This window comes from Cetorhinus maximus, chromosome 24 (assembly GCF_964194155.1).
Source record: "Cetorhinus maximus chromosome 24, sCetMax3.hap1.1, whole genome shotgun sequence".
In the NCBI taxonomy this organism is placed as follows: domain Eukaryota; kingdom Metazoa; phylum Chordata; class Chondrichthyes; order Lamniformes; family Cetorhinidae; genus Cetorhinus; species Cetorhinus maximus.
Genome location: NC_135902.1, coordinates 37,252,543 through 37,274,362, shown reverse-complemented (window position 1 = coordinate 37,274,362; position 21,820 = coordinate 37,252,543). Strand labels below are relative to the sequence as shown.

The window sequence follows — 21,820 nt, the reverse complement described above, 5'->3', positions numbered from 1 at the left end:
GTGACCTCATTACAGCCTTGGTTCAAACATGGACAATAGGGGTGAACTCAAGAGGTGAGGTGAGAGTGACTGCCCTCGACATCAAGACTGCATTTGACACAGTGTGGCATTAAGGAGCCCTAGCAAAACGGAAGTCAATGGGAATCAGCGGAGAAACGCTGCATTGGTTGGAGCCATACCTAACACAAAGAAAATGGTTGTGGTTGATGGAATTCAATCATCTCAGTCCCAGGACATCACTGCAGGAATTCCTCAGGGTAGTGTCCGAGGCCCAACTATCTTCACCTGCTTCATCAATGACTTTCCTTCCATCATAAGGTCAGAAGTGAGGAGGTTCGCTGATGATTGCACAATGTTCAGAACCACTCGCGATTCCTCAGATACCGAAGCAGTCCATGTCCAAATTCAGCCAGATCTGGACAATATCCAAGCTTGGGCTGATAAGTTGCAAGTAACATTCACGCCACACAAGTGCCAGGCAATGACCATCTCCAAGAAGAGAGAAACTAACCATCGCCCCTTAATATTCAATGCCATTACCATCACTGGATCCCCCACCATCAACATCCTGGAGGTTACCATTGACCAGGAACTGAACTGGACTAACCATATAAATATTGCGGCCAGAAAAGCAGGTCCGAGGCTGGGAATTTTGTGGAGAGTAACTCACCTCCTGACTCCTCAAAGCCTGTCCAGCATCTACAAGACTCAAGTCAGGAGTGTGATGGAATACTCCCCTCTTGCCTGGATGGGTGCAGCTCCAACAATCTTCAAGAAGCTCGACACCATCCAGGACAAAGCAGCACAGTTGATTGACACCCCATCCACCACCTTCCACATTCACTCCCTCCACCACTGATGCATGGTGGCAGTTGTGTGTACCATCTACAAGATGCACCGCAGAAACTCACCAAGGCTCCTTTGACAGCACCTTCCAAACCTGTGACCTCTCCCACCTAGAAGGACAAGGGCAGCAGATACATTGGAACACCACCACCTGCAATTTCCCCTCCGAGTCACACAGTGCCCTGACTTGGAACTATATTGACGTTCCTTCACTGGGTCAAAATCCTGGATCCCCATTCCTAACAGCACTGTGGGTGTACCTACATTACATAGGCTGCAGCAGTTCAAGAAGGCAGCTCACAACCACTTTCTCAAGGGAAATTAGGAATGGGCAATAAATGCTGACCTAGCCAGAAATGCCCACATCCGGTAAAAGAGTGATAAAAAAAATTACACAACTAACTGCAATTGGCAAATTTGGATATACAATTTTCAATTTCTTCTTTCAAGGTATTGATTTTTAAAAATTCATTCTAGGGATGTGGGTGTCGCTGGCTAGGCCAGCATTTATTGCCCATCCCTAATTGCCCTTGAGAAGGTGGTGGTGAGCTGCCTTCTTGAATCACTGCAGTCCATGTGGTTTAGGTACAACCACAGTGCTGTTAGGGAGGGAAGGATTTTGACCCAGCGACATTGAAGGAACAGCGATATATTTCCAAGTCAGGATGGTGAGTGGCTTGGAGAGGAATTTGCACGTAGTGGTGTTCCCATGTGTCTGCTGCCCTTGCCCTTCTAGGCGGTAGTGGTTGTGGGTTTGGAAGGTGCTGTCTAAGGAATCTTGCTGAGCTCCTGCAGTGCATCTTGTAGATGGTATACACTGCTGACACTGTGGAGGGAGTGAATGTTTGTGGATGGGGTGTCAATCAAGCGAGTTGCTTTGTCCTGGATGGTGTCAAGCTTCTTGAGTGTTGTTGGAGCTGCACTCATCCAGGCAAGTGGAGAATATTCCATCACACTCCTGACTTATGCCTTACAGATTGTGGACAGGCTTTGGGGAGTCAGGCGGTGGGTTACTCTGACTTAGCCTCTGACCTGCTCTTGTAGCCACAGCATTTATATGGCTAGTCCAGTTCAGTTTCTGATCAATGGTAACCCCCAGGATGTTGATCGTGGGGGAATTTAGCAATGGTAATGCCATTGAATGTCATGGGGCCGTGGTTAGATTCTCTCTTGTTGGAGATGGTCATTGCCTGGCACTTGTGTGGCGTGAATGTTACTTGCCATTTGTCTGCCCAAGCCTGGATATTGTCTAGGTCTTGCTGCATTTGGACATAAACTGCTTTAGTATCTATGGGGTCGCGAACGGTGCTGAACATTGTGCAATTTAAATGCTGTAAGGTGAACGTCCCAGTACAGATCCATGGAGAATAGCACTTGCCATGTCCAGCCAGTCAGAGAGCATTTCCTTTAGTCCCACTCTCCATGAACTACCTCCAAACAATTACCAGCATGGTTCAGTTACCTGCAATTTCATGTATTCCCATTTGGTGGACACACACTGCAGGCAAAATGATAGAACCTGACTTCCTTGGATCACTATAAACTCATAGATTGAATTAAAAATGGACAGAACCATTAGCAGACGTTGGAAGTCCTTGAAACAAAAATGGAATTTATCTTATTCGGTCACTGTTTGTCATCCTGGTCATAGATATATAATTGTTATCAGCACTAACGCAGCTCCCTGAACTAACCAAAGGAGGCATATCCAAGATAAATCACAAACAAGGGTGGAAATTTTGATCAATGAAACTCACATACACACGCTTAATGCACTTGTGTGCGTGGGTTATTTTTACATGAAGTGTTCATGCCCGCATTAAAATGGGACCCCACGGGGTTATGGTTTGAGTGCAATAAGTGCTCATACATGAAAATTACCAATCAGGATGTCTGCTCTAGAGTAATCTTATGTTGTGTTCATATTATTGCCGGAATGCGCCTTGAGCCTGCTTCTGTCTATACTGGGCTGAGAGATGAGTTTGTCTCGTTTATACGTTAATTAAAAAAACTCAAATTGTCCCAATTTAAACCACTCAAGGTGCTGTTTCTACTTATCTTTAATTAAATCAGGCTGTGCTTGGCTCTTTCCAGCCATTTGAAAACTGTACTTCAGTCGAGTTGCAGATTGACTTCCACTCAAGTGGTTGGTCATACAAGTGAGATACACAGATCCATGCTGAGCCAATTACGGCTTCTTTAATTTAACCGGGAATGGCGCGATTATGATTGCGTCTAACAGTGACTGTCAAGCTGGTTCATCAATCTGAATTCGCTCTAATTCTGACACTTTGACGGAGCCGAGTTATTGTCAAGTTACCTCAGGAAAAGGTTGGATTGAGCCTGGATTTTCCTAAACTGCGTTTTCCCCCATCACTTACAGCAAGAAAAATATTCAGCTGAAGCCAGTGAAGTCAAAGAGCTGAAAATGGTTCCTGCAGCTTTTGTACGTGTTCAGATGGAACTTTCGGTGTACACCCTTTGCGATCATGAGAGCCCAGTTCCAGTGCTAACACTGGCATAGTGAACATGAGGCACTTGGGCTAAGATGAATAATAGCAGCTGCTCATTGCTATCTCCTTACTCAGCCGTGATGTTGCTAGCCTAAAGTTTGTGTGCTTGAAGCATTTTATTCAACAGTAATTATTTACCCTGTTCTGATGCATGGCCTGCAACCCATCTTGGGAGTACGGGTTGAGGAGGTGGGGGGTGTTAGGGGTGAAGCCTTGCTTGCTATTTTTGTTGCAGAACAACAAAGGCTCTGTAGGCTGTGGCTCACTCTGCAACAAATCAGTGTCAAAGCAGTCATTTAAAAATCAGGTGATTTATCAAAATTATTACAGTTTTGCTATAATAGGCTGCAAAGAATATTGTATTTTATTTTGGACAAATATTATCGTCTACTCCTGCTCATTCCAAGTCATATATTGCTCAAAAATGGCGAATGATTTTTAATGAGGCCTGAGGCCCAATTTCTGGAGGCTTCGGGCCTTCTGATGGGACACAGCTGCCCACCAGCACCAATTCATGGCCCAAAAGGAGCCAGGATGAATTTCTACTCCTACGTACCAAATGGAATATGGGGGTGGGTTAACACCACAAAATATATGAGTTATAAAAAGACTTAACATCGCTCTTGCATCCAATTAAAGTTTTTCTCCTCAACTGCAACAAAGAATGAGTCCTGTTGTGACTGTCATTATTTTGCTGTGTTGCCCGAGGCTGTGCTTTTATTCCAAAGGGAGCATCTGCAGCCAACGTGGGCAGTAGCTGTACCATAAGAATGAAGGTACGCTGATACCATCCTCGTCTACCGTAAAAGTGCTCTGACCAGGAGACATTGTTAAACCGAGAAACCTTAACCTTGTTTCAGAATGTAGCTGCTCTGGCGCAGAACATGATCAGTAACTCTTTGTGACAATACAGGATTTGCAGTGATGGTTCCACTTCCACAGGTTCTTTGGTAGACATGACAACAAACAATTAAAAATATAAGGTTGTGAAAATGATGCAACCGCAGCTTTCCCCTTCAGCAAGTGCTGAAAAATAAAGCTGACATAATTTTGGATGTTCCTCCCATCCACTCAAGACTAACTTCAGGAGACTGTCCCGTCAACACGGCTCTCCTTTGGTTCACCTCAGAATGTGCTTTTGCTGATGATGCTCTGTATGGCATACGGGGAAATCAAAAACGACTCCCTTACAGCCAGGGAAATCTGACGTTCGCTCAACTAGTACCATCTGTGTCCTTGAGGCACTTTTGAAGATAGTTGGGTTTTCAATGGCCGGCAGAATATTAATGACGTCTGGCTGTCAAAGTGGACCACTAGTCCCACAGGGTGACCTGCATGTCCATCTAGGAGTTCCAATTTGTCTTGGAACATTTAAAACACTGAACTCATACCGATGCAGGAGACAAGTGTATGTGTGCGGGCTCATTTTTCTCTTTATCCCAATGGTGAGCTTAAAGCTCTTTGGAATTACTGCAAGACCAGCATTAGTCAAAAGCAGCTCAAAGCAGATTGAAACACGAGCATAACATGTGCAACATAACTGCAGAAATTACCAATCAAGATGCTGACAATGTCCTCTGAAGTCTAAAATCACACAGACACACTAAAATAACTTCATGAAATTAGAAGTTTGCTCACCTCCCACTCATTCCAATGGACCTGACATGTCCTAAAAAGCAACATTACAGCACAGCAGCATTAAAAAAGGAATGACAATCCAATGGGCTTAACTCTTGATGGTAATCAAAAGGCCCATGTTTTAAGTTGGCTTTACATTTTGCAATTGGTAAGTAAAATTGCTGCACTTGAGTTGAAGTTGTATTTAATATATTAGATTACAAAGATGATTTGTTTGCAATCAATGATACTTCTTGCGCTTTATATTTTCACATTCAATTTACTCTGGTCAATCTGAGAAAAAGTCTTTTGTTACAGAGGCTGAGAGGAAGAAAGAGGGGAGTCATTCATCTCACCAGTCACACACGGAACAACTCTGCACTGAACATCTATCCTAGACTAATGACATGTTAGGTTACTTTCACACCACATACCTATGGCTGCTCTGTGGAAACTTATTGTGGACTTGCACCTCTAAATGTTACACTGCAGGAGAGCAATCGTATAGCAGCCTGTGTTCCAAAGTTTCTCCCATGCTCCAGTGATGAGTGGGTCCATCCATTTAATTTGTCTTTGGGAGTGATTGTAACTGACAACAGGATGAACATGGTGAAGGTCACGCAGGAGAGTAACTATAATTACGTGTGTGGTTTTGCACATAAACTAAAACTTGCTGTCACTTCTGCACCTGACAAACGCTGATCTTTATGTCTCACCCCTGCCAATATGCTTAGCATTTGCAATTATTTCCACAGATCAAAGAAACGTGGGGAGCTCTGAGGCTGCTTCAACCTCAACGTGACTCCCGGCACAACCTCAGACAAAACGTTCAAAGTGGTCCTCACATGAAGCTACTTATGCGGTGGAACTGAAACATGAGCTACACGCCATTGCTATTCTTCATGACACTGAAAAAGACTTGGAACTGCTCTGTGTTAAAACTACAGCCTCACCCCTCCCTATCTCTGTAATGTCCTCCAGCCCTCCAGCCCTCTGAAATTTCTGTGCTCCTCCAATTCTGCCCTCTTTCACATTTCCAATTTTAATCGCTCCACCATTGGTGGCCCTCACTAAACATTGCCACAGTTCTTCCTCTCTTTACTCCTTTAAGACACTCCTGAAGACCCACTACTTTGACCAAGCTTTTGGTCATTTGCCCTAATATCACCTTGTGTGGTTTGGGGTCAAATTTTGTCTTGATAGCCTGTGAATATTAAATACAAAATGGCCATAAGAGACCCGAGTAATGCAGGAGTGTTTTATCCAGTTTTTGCCCTCACACAGTTCCCAGGATAACAAAGTTCTGCAGCTGATGCGAAGGTTGGCTAAGAGAATGATACCTATTCTTAGAGCCCTTAGTTATTAGGATAGGCAGTAAAAGTTAGTGCTTATTTACTTTAGATCTTTACTTAGATCAGGCATGATTGAGATTTCCAAAGCAATTAAGGGCTTTGATTCAGTCTGGCTGCACAGATTATTTGAGATGAATTGAACTAGGAAGCATGCATATAAAATACTTAGGCAAAGAAGTAAGTTAGATCCTGAGAAGTATTTCCTTTCATAGAGTTAATGCCCTCTAGAACAGACTATTGAAAGATGAAGGAGGTAATGTGTTGCTATAGTCTACTAATAAGGAATGTGACATATTCCTAAGAGGGTATTCCTGGTTAGAGAGGGTAAGTTTTCAGGTAGCTGTTATTATGAAGAGTTACGAGCAATATGCTGGAGCCTTGAAGCTTGATTGCCTTAGGGAGTCAGCGAAGAATTTCCCAAGGTTTTCTCTGAACTGGGCATACTTCATTTCTGGTTTTTACCATTGCAGAAAATGTTTATAGGGTTTGAGAAGGGGTTGTACTGTTGTCTGGATGAAAGGGACTTGATGGCCCCGATGGTCTTTACTCACCCGCCTTTTATACATTTATATTTAATGCACAGACCCAGGCAACAAAGACGTAGAACTGATTCCCTTCAAGTGCTTTACTCCAAGAGTTAGTGTTAACCTGATGACAGAATCATTCGCCATTGTTCTATGATGCCACTGACTCCTGTTTACACTATGGGAATTGAAAGAGGGTCTTGCATGCCTTCAACAACAACAACTTGCATTTATATAGCGCCTTTGACATGGCAAACTCTGGTGCTTATAAGAACATTATCAATAAAACATATTTTTGACACTGAGCTACAGATGGTGATGTCAAAGAGGTAAATTTTAAGCAGCTTCCCAAAAGAGAGAAAGGAAAGAGGCTGGTAGGTTTAGGAAGACAATTCCGTAGAATCGGGCCTTGGACTTGTGCAAGAGGCCAGAATTGGAGGAGCACAGAGAGCTTAAAGACATGTAGGGTTAAAAGTTACTTCGGAGTCAGGGAGGAGCGAGGCCATGGAGGGCTTTGAAAACAAAGATGAGAATTTTAAAATTGAGGCAATATAGGACTGGGAGCCAATGGAGATCCCAGCACAGGGATGATGTGTGAACAAGACTCGGAGCAAGTCAGGACATGGGCAGCTGAATGTAAGTTTACAGAGTGTGGTAAATGGGAGGCTGGTTAAGTGAGAATCAGAATAGTCAAGTCTAGAGAAATCAAAGGCATGGATGAGGATTCCCCCAGCAGATGAGCTGAAGCAAGGTTGGTGTCAGGCAGTGCCTTGCAGGTGGAAGCAGGCAGACTTGGTGATGGAGTAGTTTTGTGGTCACTTCGTGGTCAAACGCAACACCAAGATTGTTTTTTTTATCAGCTTCAGACAATTGCCAGTGATGGAACTGGTAGTCAGAGAACAAGAACAAGGACCAAAGGCAATGGCTTCAGTCTTCCCAAGAGTTAGCTGGAGGAAGCTTCTGCTCATTTAATACAGGAAGTCAGACAAGCAGCATGACAAATCAAAGAGGGGTCAAGAAAGGTGGTGGTGAGATAGAGTCGAGTGTCATCAGCATACATGAGGAACCTCATGTTCTTTCTTTGTATGATATTGTCCATGGAGTGGACAAGGACAGATCCTTGTGGGGAGGCGCTTCAGAGGTAGTGGCATAGGAGCGGGAAGAGAAGCCTTTGCAGGTGATTCTCTGGCTATGATTTGATAGATAAGAATGGAGGCAGGCAAGGGCAGTTCCACCAGACGGAGAGGCGTTGGAGGAGGATGAAGTGATCAACCATTCGGAGGGCTACTGGTAGGTCGGGAAGGATAAGGAGGGATAGTTTACCATGGTCACAGTCACATTGGATGTCACTTGTAACTTTGATAAGGGCTGTCTCGGTACTGTGGTGGGCGGAAACCTGATTAGAAGAATTCAAACATGGAATTGCAGGAAAGAAGAACACAGGATTTGGGTGGCAGCAACATGTTCAAGGACTTTGGAGAGGAAAAGGAGGGTGGAGGTGGGTCAGTTGTTTGCATGGACCGGACGGTCAAGGGTGGATTTTCGGAGGAGAGGGATTCATGACCGCAGATTTGAAGGGGGGGAGAGAGTACCTGAAGCAAGGGAACCATTAAAAGGTCAGCTAAAATGGGAGCGAGGACAGAAGTTGGGTGGTCAAAAGTTAGTTATGCTCTTGTAGCAAAAGCACCACAGGTCCAGTTAATTTATTCCTGTTCCACTTAGCCTCTTCCTCTCCAGAGAAGTGGCTTCTTCATATTCATTTATGCATTTTACGAATGATCTAAAACGTGTGATTATTTTTATTTTATTGCAAATGCTAGTGCAGGCTTTAGAACAAACCAAATGAACTGAATGACAGAACTGCTAAATGTGTATGTGGAAATAATATTAAGTATCTAAGCAAACTAAGCTTCCATTGTATTAACGAAACAATACAATCTCCACCCCAAACACAAAAGAACGTTTTTCACTACATCAAGTTGCATCTCCACCTTCCACATTATTTAGCTGAGTCCTTTCAGCACTCAAACAAATTATAGTGATTTTGCTAATGTGTCACTGCAGGGTGCAATGACTTACCATTTTTACAAAGTGCTCTGGCATCTTTCCAAATGCCGTACCCTTTTACCAAATTCCATATAATTTTCTCAGTGATGTAACTCATGCCTTTTCACAAGTGCCAGGCTTTTTTTTTTATCACTCTCCTTAGTGCGCCAATCTGATTTGTCCAAGTACCTTCCCACTTTTCCTTTGCAGTAGATGGAACACAGTAATGGAATTGCAGGGCTGCAGGGAAAACCTTCCCTGGGTGGGATCACTGATAGTTTATAAGTTGGCCCAAGTGATAAATCAAAGATCTACTGAACTAAGAAATGGGTGTCACTGCTGATGAACAAGAGGTATTACCAACAACAGCTTATATTCATATATAGCCTTTAACATAATAAAACATCCCAAGGTGCTGCAGAGGCACCTTATAAAACAAAATATGACATCGAGCCACATAAGGAGATATTAGGTCAGGTGAACAAAAGCCTCCTCAAAAAGGTAGGTTTTAAGGAATATCTTAAAGGAGGAAAGTGAGGTAGGGAGGCAGAAAGGTGTAGCGAGAGTATTCCAGAACTTGGGACCCAGGCAATAGTGGAGCGATTAAAATCAGCGATGCTCAAGAGGCCAGAATTTGATAAACTCAGACATCTTGGAGGGTTGTGGGGCTGGAGGAGATTAAGGAGGGGCAAGGCCATGGAGAGATCTGAAAACAAGGATGAGAATTAATATTAATAATCAAATTTAAGCAAATGTAAGTGTGCTTTGTGTAGTTTTCAGATGTATTCGCCTCTTAATTTACAGTTAATTAATACATTATGCATAAGTGGCAAGGCTGTACAGTAGGAGTAAATTGACATCATTGGTAAAATATAATATTTAACTTTGAAAAGCAAAGTGAGCAGCAGTCGTTCACAATCAAAGCAGCAACAGAGCACGAGGCTGCAGCCTTTTCCCCTCACGCACCAAAAATGGCACAACGTCAAAGTGTGTGAATCAATTGCTACATTTATACACAGTCACCATATGTTTACTGTGCAGCCTAGTCGTTTATAAGGTCCTGCCTTAGGTCACCATTAAGTTGACATAAGAAGAGGCCCTTCCAGCAGTTACATATATATGTATGCAGTGTCGACTCTGGTGGGACTCGAACCCACAACCTTTGAATCTCTTTTACAACTGCAGCTAGAAGTCCAACACGCTATCCGTTGCGCAGAGCTGGAAATGTCAGCTCCACAACTCATATGGAATCAGTTACTGTTCAGTCTTAGGAAGCTAAGAAAAAAAGAAATTTGCAAGGTCGCAAGTTACTCAGACATAATCGCTCAATTTCCTTTTATCTTATTTTTATACCGGCTTTCTTGCTACATCTGATCCTTTGTCTCAGGCTGCATTCCCCACCCTTCCCCCACTACCGTACCCAGGCCTGGGTCCTCATCCACACTCTTGTTTGTTACGATTCACTTCCTCGGGTTAAAGTTCAAGTAACAGTTTTTGGTGCTTGAAATGTTTAAACATGCTCAAAGTGACCCTCTGTGCCAGGTGATACCTAATTTTTAAAGCACAAATGGGATCAGCTGCAAACTGAAGATTACATAAACTGCAGATGTGGTTGTAAATCTTTGATTCCAACTCGATTCAGCACAGTAAAAGTTGTCGAAAGAAGTCAGTGTGCTGCAGTCAACATAAAAGGGCAAAATCAAACCAACAGCTTCAAAATTGCTGATATAGTCCCCAAAAGGCCGATAACTCAAGAACAGCTCGATATGAAAACCAAAACTTTGTGTGAGCACTTTCCCCTCCCCCGCAGGTTATGCTGGCATTCTCCCTCCCACACCCTCTCAGTTAATGTTGACATGGTCCTTCCTCCCCTGCCTCAAAACTATGTTTCCAGCTTCATCTTTCTTCCTCCAAAGCACCATTCCCCAGTTATGGTCCTTTGATCCTTACATTCCCCCATATCCTTTCCCCTTCATTGCCTTCTATTCCCACTTGTTTGCCTCTTTAACATCATCCTCCTTCCCTTTCATTGTCATCTATTTCCCCACCATTTCATTATTACCTGTTCCCCCCTTCCCTCTTTCCTTTATTCCTTCTCCATTTCCCTTTAGCCTCTCTTTATCAAAGCCTAGACATCCCTCTTTCCTTCTCCCTTTCAATCCCTTCCATTTTTCCTTTCTGCTTCCCACCCCCACCTCATTTCCTCCTTCCTTCTCTCCTGGAATGCCATCATTACTTCCCTTCCCACTCCTCCCAGTGGCATTCCTGCCTGAATCCTCATAACAATGTGAGATTTCCTGGACACCGCACACCACAGGTGGAAATTCCCATGTACTGTTTGTAGTGGCTACATGACCAGCCAATATTGGTGGAGTGGTATTGAGGGGTCTGCTTTGTGGAATTTTGGTCAGCAAAAGATGACTTGCAGGCCAGTCTCCCAAAACATGGATGGTAGGCATATTTGACATGAACAACATTGTATGTGTAAAACTATCAAGTTTTTCTTTCTATGCATTCACTTTAGCTCTACAAATCGGTCTAGATTTTATGCCTTTCTGTCAGTGAATCTCCTGAATTGGATGGTTAAGAGGAGATAATTGTTCATCACAGAGGCACAACCCTGACTGATTTGCTCTTCTGGCCTTGGGGCCATTTTAATAATAGACTCGGGCTCCCTGGCCTCTACCATGGTGTGTCACTGAAACAGCACTCTCAGAATGGCTGCACGTGCCCTGAAACCAATACAAATCCTCAGGCCCTCCTCTGTTGCCTTTGGTATACAGGGCTCTTGGGATTAGGTGGTGACCCTTGCTTTGAATGCAGCAGTGATGCATGTGATGGGAATTAAGTTGGAGAACATTATTTCTCTTATTGGTGAGCATATTGTCCTCTACTGGGCAGGGAGTAGTGGGGTCACACAGCAAAGAAAAGGGTCTGACCAGGCATGTCCCTGACCAATTTTCTGCCCTTGCCTACTTCAGATGTCCAGGAGAAGGGGTAGTTCGTGGTGATGGCAGAAAATCCAGTCCATTGTTTAAGCAGAACATTTTGTTTTATATGCAGTAATGTAACAGGGAGCTATTCAGAGTGTTCTAACAGCTAACAGCACCATGATGCACAAATGAAACAGTAATAGCACAGGGGATGCAATGTCACAATGCACAATGAGCTGTATTATCATAACACTCCAAAGGGAATCAAAGTCATCGCAATAATCTCCAGGAAGACAATGAGCTCACAGTGCTGCACAGGGAAAGCAATTGCTCCAGAATACAAACAGAAGAAAAGATCAGTACAGAAAAATAGTAACATGGTATTACTGGACAGGGAGTCAACAGCAGTCGCGATACTGCGCCAGGAGGCAATGGCATCTCAGCTGCAGAGGAGCTCAAGGTTTCAGTTAAACAAAGCTGGTGAGGAAATCCTACAAAGAAATTCTATCTTAGGAAGTTACTTTTGGTTTTGGGGAATTAAAAGTAAAATTTGAAACCACAACACTGACTAATAACCATTAACAGGGGCACATTAGATCAGAACTGTTTGCTCAGATTACAGAGGAAACCGATGAACTAAGCAGCACGGGAGAGTAACAGGGTTATGTTGTGTGCAGAGGGGGAGTCGAGCGAGACAGACTTTCCAGAAACACCTCTTTGTTTCTGCGCTGATATCTTGAAACCTTCAATCTCACATTACTACTTCACTCACCAATAGCGTGTGTCACATTAAAGTGTCCCAGTGGCTCCCAGCTGACTGGGGAGAAATCTGTTAAACGGTCCATGAAATATTTGATAGTAAAAAGGTACTCATTTAACCATCTCCCGAACTGTTGTCAGCTGGGGCCTTTTAATGGTGCTTTCACCATGGTGACAAAATAGATTGAATTTAATTAGTTCAATAAAGGGTGTACATGACAAAACTCAACTCTGGCAGATGCAAGAAGCTGACCAGCCATGATCTTGTAATGCTGGAATGAAAAATCATGGGATGAATTTTCCCATAGGCTTTAGGACTCTGACATTAGGACCAACTGGGAGTCCAGACTGTGCTTGCCACAAGGTTATTCCCAAAGGTGACCTCCTAATAGGCCACCTCTCAGATCACCATTCAATTAAGGATGGCGGGCGGGTTCCATGCTGCCAGAGGGCTGGCAGCTCCAAAGCCTCGGGTGCCCCGCCAGGAGGCATGGGCATGGCTGAAGCAGGTCGAGGGTCAGGAGGGCAGCTCAGCAAGGAAGCGTCCACTGAGGGGCAAGTTTAAAATAAAAATTCACAGGGGCTAAGCAGGCAGGCTGCTCAGATCAGACGGGAAACTCCTCTAGACAGCTCGCTGGGGTGAGGGCGCTCTCTTTCCTGCCCACGGCTCCCTCTTTGGGACATGGGTCCTCCAGTGCTGATGTCCCCCCCCCCGCATCCTCAGACTGCCACAAGGAGGCCGCTTCCAATGAGCTGGCAGTCTCCCCACATGCCAGGGTCCACCCTGCCACCAGCCATCTAAATAGCCCCTAATTGGGGTCTTGTATATGGTATTTTTGGCTGCCGCCTCTGTTCACAACGTGCTAGAATTTCACATTCAATTTGTGGGTGAGAAATGTGGTTCTAAAACGAGTGTCTTAAACTTAAATAAAGGCCGTTAAAAGGGTATGAAGACAGAATTGGCTAAAGTGGGCTGGGAAAATAGGATAAAAGATGAGACAGTAGAGAAAACAGTGGCAGGCATTTAAGGAACCAATTCATAGCTCTCAACAAAGATATATTCCATTGAGGAAGAAAGACCCCATAAGAAGGCTGCAGCATCCTTGGCTAACTAAGGAAGTTAAGGATGGTATCAAATTGAAAGATAAGGCTTACAATGTTGTAAAGATTAGTGGTGTCCCAGACGATTGAGAATCCTTTTAGAAACCAACAAAGGATGACTTAGAAAAAAGGGAAAAATAAGAATATGAGAGAAAACCACCGAGAAATATAAAAAGAGACATTAAAAGCTTCTACATAAGTATATAAAAAGGAAATGAGTAGCTAAAAAATTCATTGGTCACCTTAAAGGATGAGACTGCAGTATTAATAATGGGAAACAAGGGAATGGCAGACTTTGAACAAGTGTTTTGTATCTGACTTCACAGTAGAAGACAAAAAAGCATCCCAAGAATAGCAGAAAATCAAGGGGCAAAAGGGAGGGAGGAACTTAAACCAATGGCAATCATGAGAGAAAAGGTACTGGGGAAACTAATGGGATGAAAGGCTGACAAGTCCACTGGACCTTATAGCCTGCATCCTAAAAGTGGCAGCAGAGATATTGGATGCCTTAGTTGTAATCTTCCAAAATGCCCCAGATTCTGAAAAGGTTCCAGGGGACTGGAAAACAGCAAATGTAACACCTCTATTCAAGAAAGGAGAGAGAAGGAAAGCAGGAAACTAACAGCCTGCTGGCCTAACATCTGTCATTGAGAAAATGCTAGAATCAATTATTAAGGAAGTAGTAGCAGGACATTTGGAAAATCATAATATAATCAGGCAGAGTCAGCATGGTTTTGTGAAAGGAAAATCATTAATAATTTATTCGAGTTCTTTGAGGAGGTAACAAGCAGGATGGATGAAGGGGAATCAGTAGATGTAGTCTATTTGGATTTCCAAAAGGCATTTGATATGGTGCCACATAAAAGACTACCACACAAGCTAAGAGTTCATGGTGTTGGGGTGATTTAATTGTCCGAATCGAGGATCGGCTAGCCAACAGGAAACAGAGAGTCAGGATAAATGGGTTGCTTTCAACTTGGCCAACTATAACTAGTGAAGTAATACAGGGATCAGTGCTGGGGTCCAACTATTTATGACCTATATTAATGACAGTATTGCAGCCAAATTTTCTGAAGATACAAAACACAAAAATAAGCAAGTTGTGAGGAGGATACAAAGGTCTGGATTTTCACAGAGTTCCTTTAAAAATGGCGGCGGGATTCCTGGCTCCATTCCTGGTGCCCCTAATTTTCATCAAGACGAGATAAGGGTGAGGGCTGGTGTGGATCTCAAGGCCGCACCTTGCACTCCCAACCTACTCAGCTCTATTGTGGGATAGGCATCCTGGAGCCCCCCCGCAGCTTTCACGGAGTTGGGACAGCTTTTCACAGCCTGTCAGAGGTGTCATGAATCGTAGTCTGGATGAGGGAGCTTTTGAAAGGCAAGTTCAAATGGTCTTACCCATGCCACCACCCCCCATGCCAACCTATACTCCTCTGCCCACCCCCCCTGGTCCTGCACACCTCGATGCAAATCTGTGCCCCTCCATCCATACCCATGGTCCCCCATACCTTCCATGCCAGGCTATACCCCTCTACCCACACACAGACCCCTCTTACTCCCATGCTAACCTATGTCCCTCCAACCATCCTCATGGCCTCTCATAACCTCCATGCCAACCCGTGGCATTTCCATGACCATTCACCCAGTATCGCTCTGTACAGAACCAGTGAACCCTATACTAACAACATTACGTGTGAAAAAGTTTTTAAAAAGTCATTCATGACTTTGTTATAAAACTATTTTTACTACAATCCTACAAAAGTGTCAATCAACCAGACCTTTAAAGTATCAATAGCAGAAACCGCAAGCACTTGGCACTTCCACCTTGTGCAAATAAACATTAAGAAATTGAGAAATAGATCTAAGAAAAAGAGTTGTCAATTGAGCAATGTTTTCTTTTGGGTGAAGTTGTTTCAACGGACTACTGGATGTCTGGGGTCTCAGCCAAGAATGCATAGTGAGGGAGGTAGCTGAAGGGGCATAGATTGGTATGGAGGGTATGAGTGGACATGAGGGATGAGTGGATGGGTAACTGTTGGCATTGAGTGGGCTTGTAGAGTGTGTGGTGGGGGGGGAGGGTGTGGAGAGGTGTGAGGGGTGAGGGCTGTTTTCTGTTTTATTTAGTGTATCACAACTGACATGGCCCGCCTCTGCAGCTGGCAGCCCGTCACTGCCTCCGAACTCTTTCTGGGGGCGGCGGGCCCAACTCCAGCATGCGCCTGTCCCCACCCTGGAATGAAAATCCCGCCTTTGCAGGCTCTTCCTCCTGAGGCAGGCGGGCCGAGTCAGGAAATTTCCCGGCTCCCACTACCTACCTCCAGGATGAAAATCCAGCTCAAAAAGTCTGCAAAGTGATATGGTTTGGTTAAATAAGCCAGCAAAAATTTGGCAGTGGGAGTATAATGTGGGAAAATGAGAGATTGTCCACCTTGGCTGGAAGATTAACAAAGCAGAATATTATTTAAATGGAGAGAGAAGGTAGAATGGTGCAATACAGAGGGATCTGGGCATCCTTGTACATGAATCACAAAAAGTTAGCATGCAGGTATAGCAAGTGATTAGGGAGGCAAATGGAGTGTTGGCCTTTATTGCAAGGGGGTTGGAATATAAAAGTAGGGAAATCTTGCTATAAATGTACAGGGCACTGGTGAGACCACACCTAGAGTACTGTCTGTAGTTTTGTCTCCTTACTTAAGGAGGGATATACTTAAGGGAAACAGTTCAGAGATGGTTCACTCGGCTGATTCCTGGGATGAAAGGTTGTCTTATGAGGAAAGGTTGAGCTGGCTGCACTGACTTGAGTTAAGAAGAATGAGAGGTGATCTTATTGAAGCATTCTTAGTGGTAACGGGTTTGTTAGGGTAGATGCTCAGAGGGTGCTTCCTCACGTCGGGGAATCTAGAACTAGGGGCCACAGTTTAAAAGTGAGAGGTCTCCCATTTAAGATGGAGATGAGGAACAACTTTTTCCCTCAGGGGTCATTGGTCTTTGGAATTCTCTTTCCCAATGAGCAATGGAGGCTGGGTCACTGAATATATACTTAGGATGAGTTAGAAATTTTTTCAGCAACAAGGAAGTCAGGGGTTATTGGAGGGAAGGTAGGAAACTGGAGTTAAGGTCACAATCAGATCAGCCATGATCTTATTGAATTGCAGAGTAGGCTCTAAGGGCCAAATAGCCAACTCCTGCTCCAACTTCTTATGTTCTTAGTTCAGCGCACAGGCAGTCTGCGTCCCTATCACCGCTGGGAAACCTCCCAGTCAGCCAGTATGCAACAGGGCGCCATCCCAATGTGGTTCCCCACCACCAGGGGGTCAGAAAAACTCTGCCCCATATTTGGTTGGTTGTGGGGTTTGGGTTCCAGTAAGTTTACTTCCTTTGCAGCTTCCACCCTTTTAATAACCCTTTACACATTTCAAAGTCTCCACTGAACCCTTGATTGTATCAATGCCGTTCTCATTTTAGCTGATAGTTAACTGGTTGCTGTGACTATGGGTTGTTTTCTTCTCCCGGTGTGCCCACTTCAGACCCTTATTACATGTACTACATCTACAAATGAAGATGTGACACCTACTTTGGATGATGGTTCCTGGGTACAGGCAGCGTGACTTCTGACTCCAATAAGCACACACTCTGGTAGCTGGTGGCAGGAATTGTGTTGAAGGTGGTCTGACATCAAGTACCTGCGGGTATTTTTTTATATTTTATAAAAAAGGTCGTTAAGTAACATTGATAATACATCATATTCCAGAAGTGCCCTCATGAAACTAAACTTCCAAAATAAATGATCGGAATAAGTCTTTAATACCAAATTGAGGCAGTTATCAACTCCTGCTGGAAAAACTCAAATCCCCGCTTAATTAAAAAGAATGTTTGGCTGTGGTAATGTCCTCACTGGACATTCACACTTTCGCTCCACACCCCCCCAACCCCCATCTCCACTCAGCAAGTGCTTTAAATACAGTTTTTATTGCTGGCCTCCACCCTGTGGTTTAGGCACCGACTCACAGAATGATGCCGCACAGAAGAAGGCCATTCAGCCCACCGCACCTCTGTCAGCTCTTTGAAACAGTTATCTAATTCTTCCTGCCATTTCCTCAGAGCCTTGTGACTTTTTCCCCTTCAAGGATTTATCCACTTTCCGTTTGAAAGTTTTTGAAAGCGCTTTTCCACACTTTAAGCCAGTGCACCCCAGATCATAACAACTTGCTGCGGGAAAGAAATGGTTCCTCATTCCCTCCCTGGTTTCTTTGCCTGTCTGAGAAAAGATGGGAGGGCAGAAAGTGCGAAGCATTCCAAATTCAAACCAGATTAACATGTTTTTGACACCACTCTCTTACCCGCTGCTCCCCTCCAACTCTCTGCCCCAGGCTCTAGGTTACAAGCTAATTACGTCCCAACATAAATTTTCTCTATAGATATCACATACTAAAACTATCAATCTTACGGTGACATAAAATATTCATAATCTCAACTTTAATTATCACTCATAAGCAGACTGGACGAGGTTTGAACTGCGGGCAGCGGGAAATGGTTGCAAAAGGAACTCACCGCTTCCTGGAGCAGTTGCTCCAGGGAGTAGATTCTCTGTCGGTTTCCTCTTTCTCCTTGAATCACAACACTGTAGCTGTACAAAGGCAAGGAAAGGCCAGTTACTGACACACTGTGTCAATACGTCCATGCATGGAAATATTTATGAATTCTGTAATTGGATAGGATATTACAGCTGACATGGGGCAGCCCTTTAAATGGTTTCCTTAGTTGAAGGGATGGAAGGAAACTCCTGGGAGCCAACAAGACTATGGACCTTTAGTGCAAAGAGTGTAATCATGGCAAACACACAATTCCCCCCACTGTCAGCTGCACTTGGAAATATAAGTCGCCTGACTTGCCTTGTTCCGGGACAGTGGAAAACCACTTTCTTGTGAACTGCTGTTGGATTCACCAGCCCTGCTTCTGGATAAAGAATAATGCCAGGTAGGGAAGCAAACAAGGGGGAGAATTGGTGCAAGAAGGCTGTCATAAACCAGGATACCAACGTGGCGGCACAATGTGAATGTTAAAATGGGAATTTCTCTTCCGTTAGTGGGCTGCAGAAAATGCGGAGTGCTTAGTGTGTGTGTGTGTGTTTTGTGATGACCTGTACTTAGCAGGTCATAAGGTTGATGGCACCATGATGCAAGATGGCGTCCAAGTAACCAATATGGAGGTTGGGGTGTACATCCTCATGATGCAATGGAAGTGTGCCTCTCGCGCATTACCAAAGGCAGAAAAAGGGACGTCCAGTGCCCACGCCTGAAACGTGCACCAGGCCCTATGCATTTGTAATTAGAGGGCCCCATGTCTGTTTGCAGCTCCCTTTGTAAAATCAGATGCAGCCAGCACTCATGGCCACTGAGTGGAGGGACAGTGTTCCATGTCACTTTGCCACCCAGTTTTTTTATCTATCATCAGTTTTCTCTTCTGCCTATTTTAAAGAGTTAAAGGGCAATCAGGCAACTCTATAGCTATCACCTTGATATATGGAGCTGGAGAGCAGGCATATGGTTAAGAATACTCAATCTAGAACACCCCACCCCAGCACAATAAACTAGGTTCATTATATTTATGTCTGTAAACATTACATGCATCACCCTTTTATATTTGTGTTGGCATCTTTTCCATATTATACACAAGGTGTTACTAGTTTCTCTTCTTCTGAGTTAATCTGCCTTGGTCTGCTTCTGCTGCTCAGTCCACACGAGTCCCAGTTACTAAGTTACAGGGAATTGGGAAGCTGTGTGCAATGCAGTTCGGACCCTCCACAATGGTGGTCTGGCAGCTGCAGCCACTTTTAATTACAAACAGTTTTAAAGTTACTGAGAAGGTGCCTCAAGATGGAGGTGCCCTCTCTCTTCTTTACCTGGAGGAGCAGGCTGCAGCTCCTTCAGTGTCAGAGGGCCTCCGATTGACACCTCAGCTTCGAGAGCCCACCCACCCTCCTTAATTTGATGGTCAGCGCATCCTCTGGTCACTCACTGGCTAATCCTGCAAAAATTACTGTCAGGTCACTGATCCTAACATGGTGTGGGGTCAGGACCCGGATTTGATCTGGACATTTGGGTCCCGACTCCAAGTGGAAAATCTTGCTCTACGTCTCATTGGTCATTCAAGTACAGGTAAGACTCATTCTATAATTCAATTTTGAGGAGAGACTAGGTTTTTAAACAGTGTTTCAGGCAAAACCTCCTCTTGCACTTTGTGCTTCTGATTTTTGATAGGTTTGTTCCTCTGATTAGAACAGCGAGTTGGGATGGGCTGATCCATGGGGAATGCTGCAAACCGTATACACTTCTTTTAAAAACAAACATGATGGATATCCAGGAATGAGATTCTCAATCACTGTGAAATGAAACAAAATTAAAACTGTCTCTTACATATCAGGTGACTGTAGAATTTTGACACATCCTGCGTACAGTAGTTTGTCTTCCTTTGGTATAAGAATGTGAAGTCCTTCTTTGAGATCTTCCTTACTGATGGCACAGGATTGAGGGACTGAGAGGGAACAAAAACAAACAATATTCTGGTTTAGACTGTTTCTCTACAGTTCAATGCTGAATGCCAATTAGGAATTCTGGTAGGGTCCTTAATTCACTGGAATGGCTTGGTACAGAATATCCTACCTGGATTAATTGTCCTTACTTAACTCACAGAGGCTGATAAATAATTGCCTTATTGCAATTCCAAACGCTGGTTTTTATAGAAGTTACTGTTAAAAGCAAACAGGGGAGCCCAAAAACCAAGATAAGGCCAATTTGGTCCATCTTGCCTCTTCAGAGGAGATACTTATAACATTTCAAGCAAGCGTTAGCTACTTGCTTTTGTTACGATGTTAAAGTCTTTTTGTTCACCTTTCAATGTTTTTAACTTAACAAACATAACTGCGGGTAAACGTTCAACCCCCACAGTGATTAGAAATCAGCTGTAATAAAGTACAGGTTACTTCACACATGACAAAAACCTGGAATTGTCTTGGAAAAGCTTGCTTGAGTGAGCACGTCCTAAGAAAATGAGAGCAGGTATATTAAAAAAGTCTCACCATAATTTTTAGTGAAACATTTTATTATTAGAATCTGTACAATTAATGGAAGCTGCAATTTAAGGGGCAGTCTCTGATGTCTTGGCATATGATCAATTTGACCTTTAACTAAAATCACACAAAGTTGCATCATCGCAAGAATATTTCTACCTTCCGATATGGAATACTTTGTTTCTTGATGCAGACAAGAATCTGAGTAGGAGCCCCGTAAAATGTTTGGAATTTTCCATTTCAGGAAGTTTCTTTTAATAGCAAGCCGCCTGATTAATCTCTCCAATCGGCACCCGCTTTCTATTGAGCCGCGGGCTTGCAACTTGCTCATTTTTAATTTTGCTCGCCCGCTACGCAGCACTTAGCGATTTAAAAAAAAAAGCTCCTACCGCACAATTCTGCTGAGCAGCTCACACCGGCATTCTCGTCTTCCTCCGAAAAGCTGCTGTCTTCGTCGAATGCAAAATCATCCTCGGCAGCAAAGCTTTCCAATAGTTTACTGACAGCTCGTCCCCTTGACTGCATGAAGCAAGAACAAAGCTCTTTAGATGCGCATTTGAATTCATCTTTCCCCTCACAGTGTGTGTGGGTGTAATACTATGTTAGGCAAGCTCATTGCTCCCAATGTCAGAGTGAAGGATATTACATTAAAAAGCTGCCTGCCCTTGTCCTAATTCTTACAAAGTCCTGTTCATCCTGTTTGTCCTGGGGAGTTGGGTGGGAGCCAGGGGTTCAGGTGCAGTGTGAGGTCTGAGTGTGGGGCTGGCTGGAGGCCACGAGGAGTGCAGGTTTGGACTGGCCCTGGGAGCTGCTCTTCAGAGTTGGGGAGGGCGGGCCCTTCTCTCCAGCGATCCAGGAGGTGCTCTCCCATGTGCAGGTTCAGCTGGGGCCATCCTGAGGTCTTGTGTGTCTGGGAGAGGAGCTTATTTGAGAGGCCTTAGTTGTGTGGCATGATGGGGGTCTTTTGGGGGGGATTTAGAGCTGTGGTTAGAGTTCTCTTGAGGAATTCTTGGTGGGTTCAGTGCTGTGGTGAGGGGATTTAGTGGGAGGGATTTGA

General features: G+C 44.1%; 1 protein-coding gene across 1 annotated transcript in view; it reads right to left on the bottom strand.

Annotated features, from left to right (window-relative positions):
* bahcc1b (BAH domain and coiled-coil containing 1b) overlaps positions 1-21,820 on the bottom strand; it is a 247,453-nt gene that overhangs the window by 22,103 nt on the left and 203,530 nt on the right. The window contains exons 21-24 of the mRNA XM_078571020.1: positions 21,153-21,282; positions 20,111-20,228; positions 18,246-18,321; positions 17,269-17,377 (exon numbers count right to left, since the gene is read on the bottom strand). Of these exons, the coding sequence (XP_078427146.1) occupies positions 17,269-17,377; positions 18,246-18,321; positions 20,111-20,228; positions 21,153-21,282 (433 nt within the window). The remainder of the gene's footprint in view (positions 1-17,268; positions 17,378-18,245; positions 18,322-20,110; positions 20,229-21,152; positions 21,283-21,820) is intronic.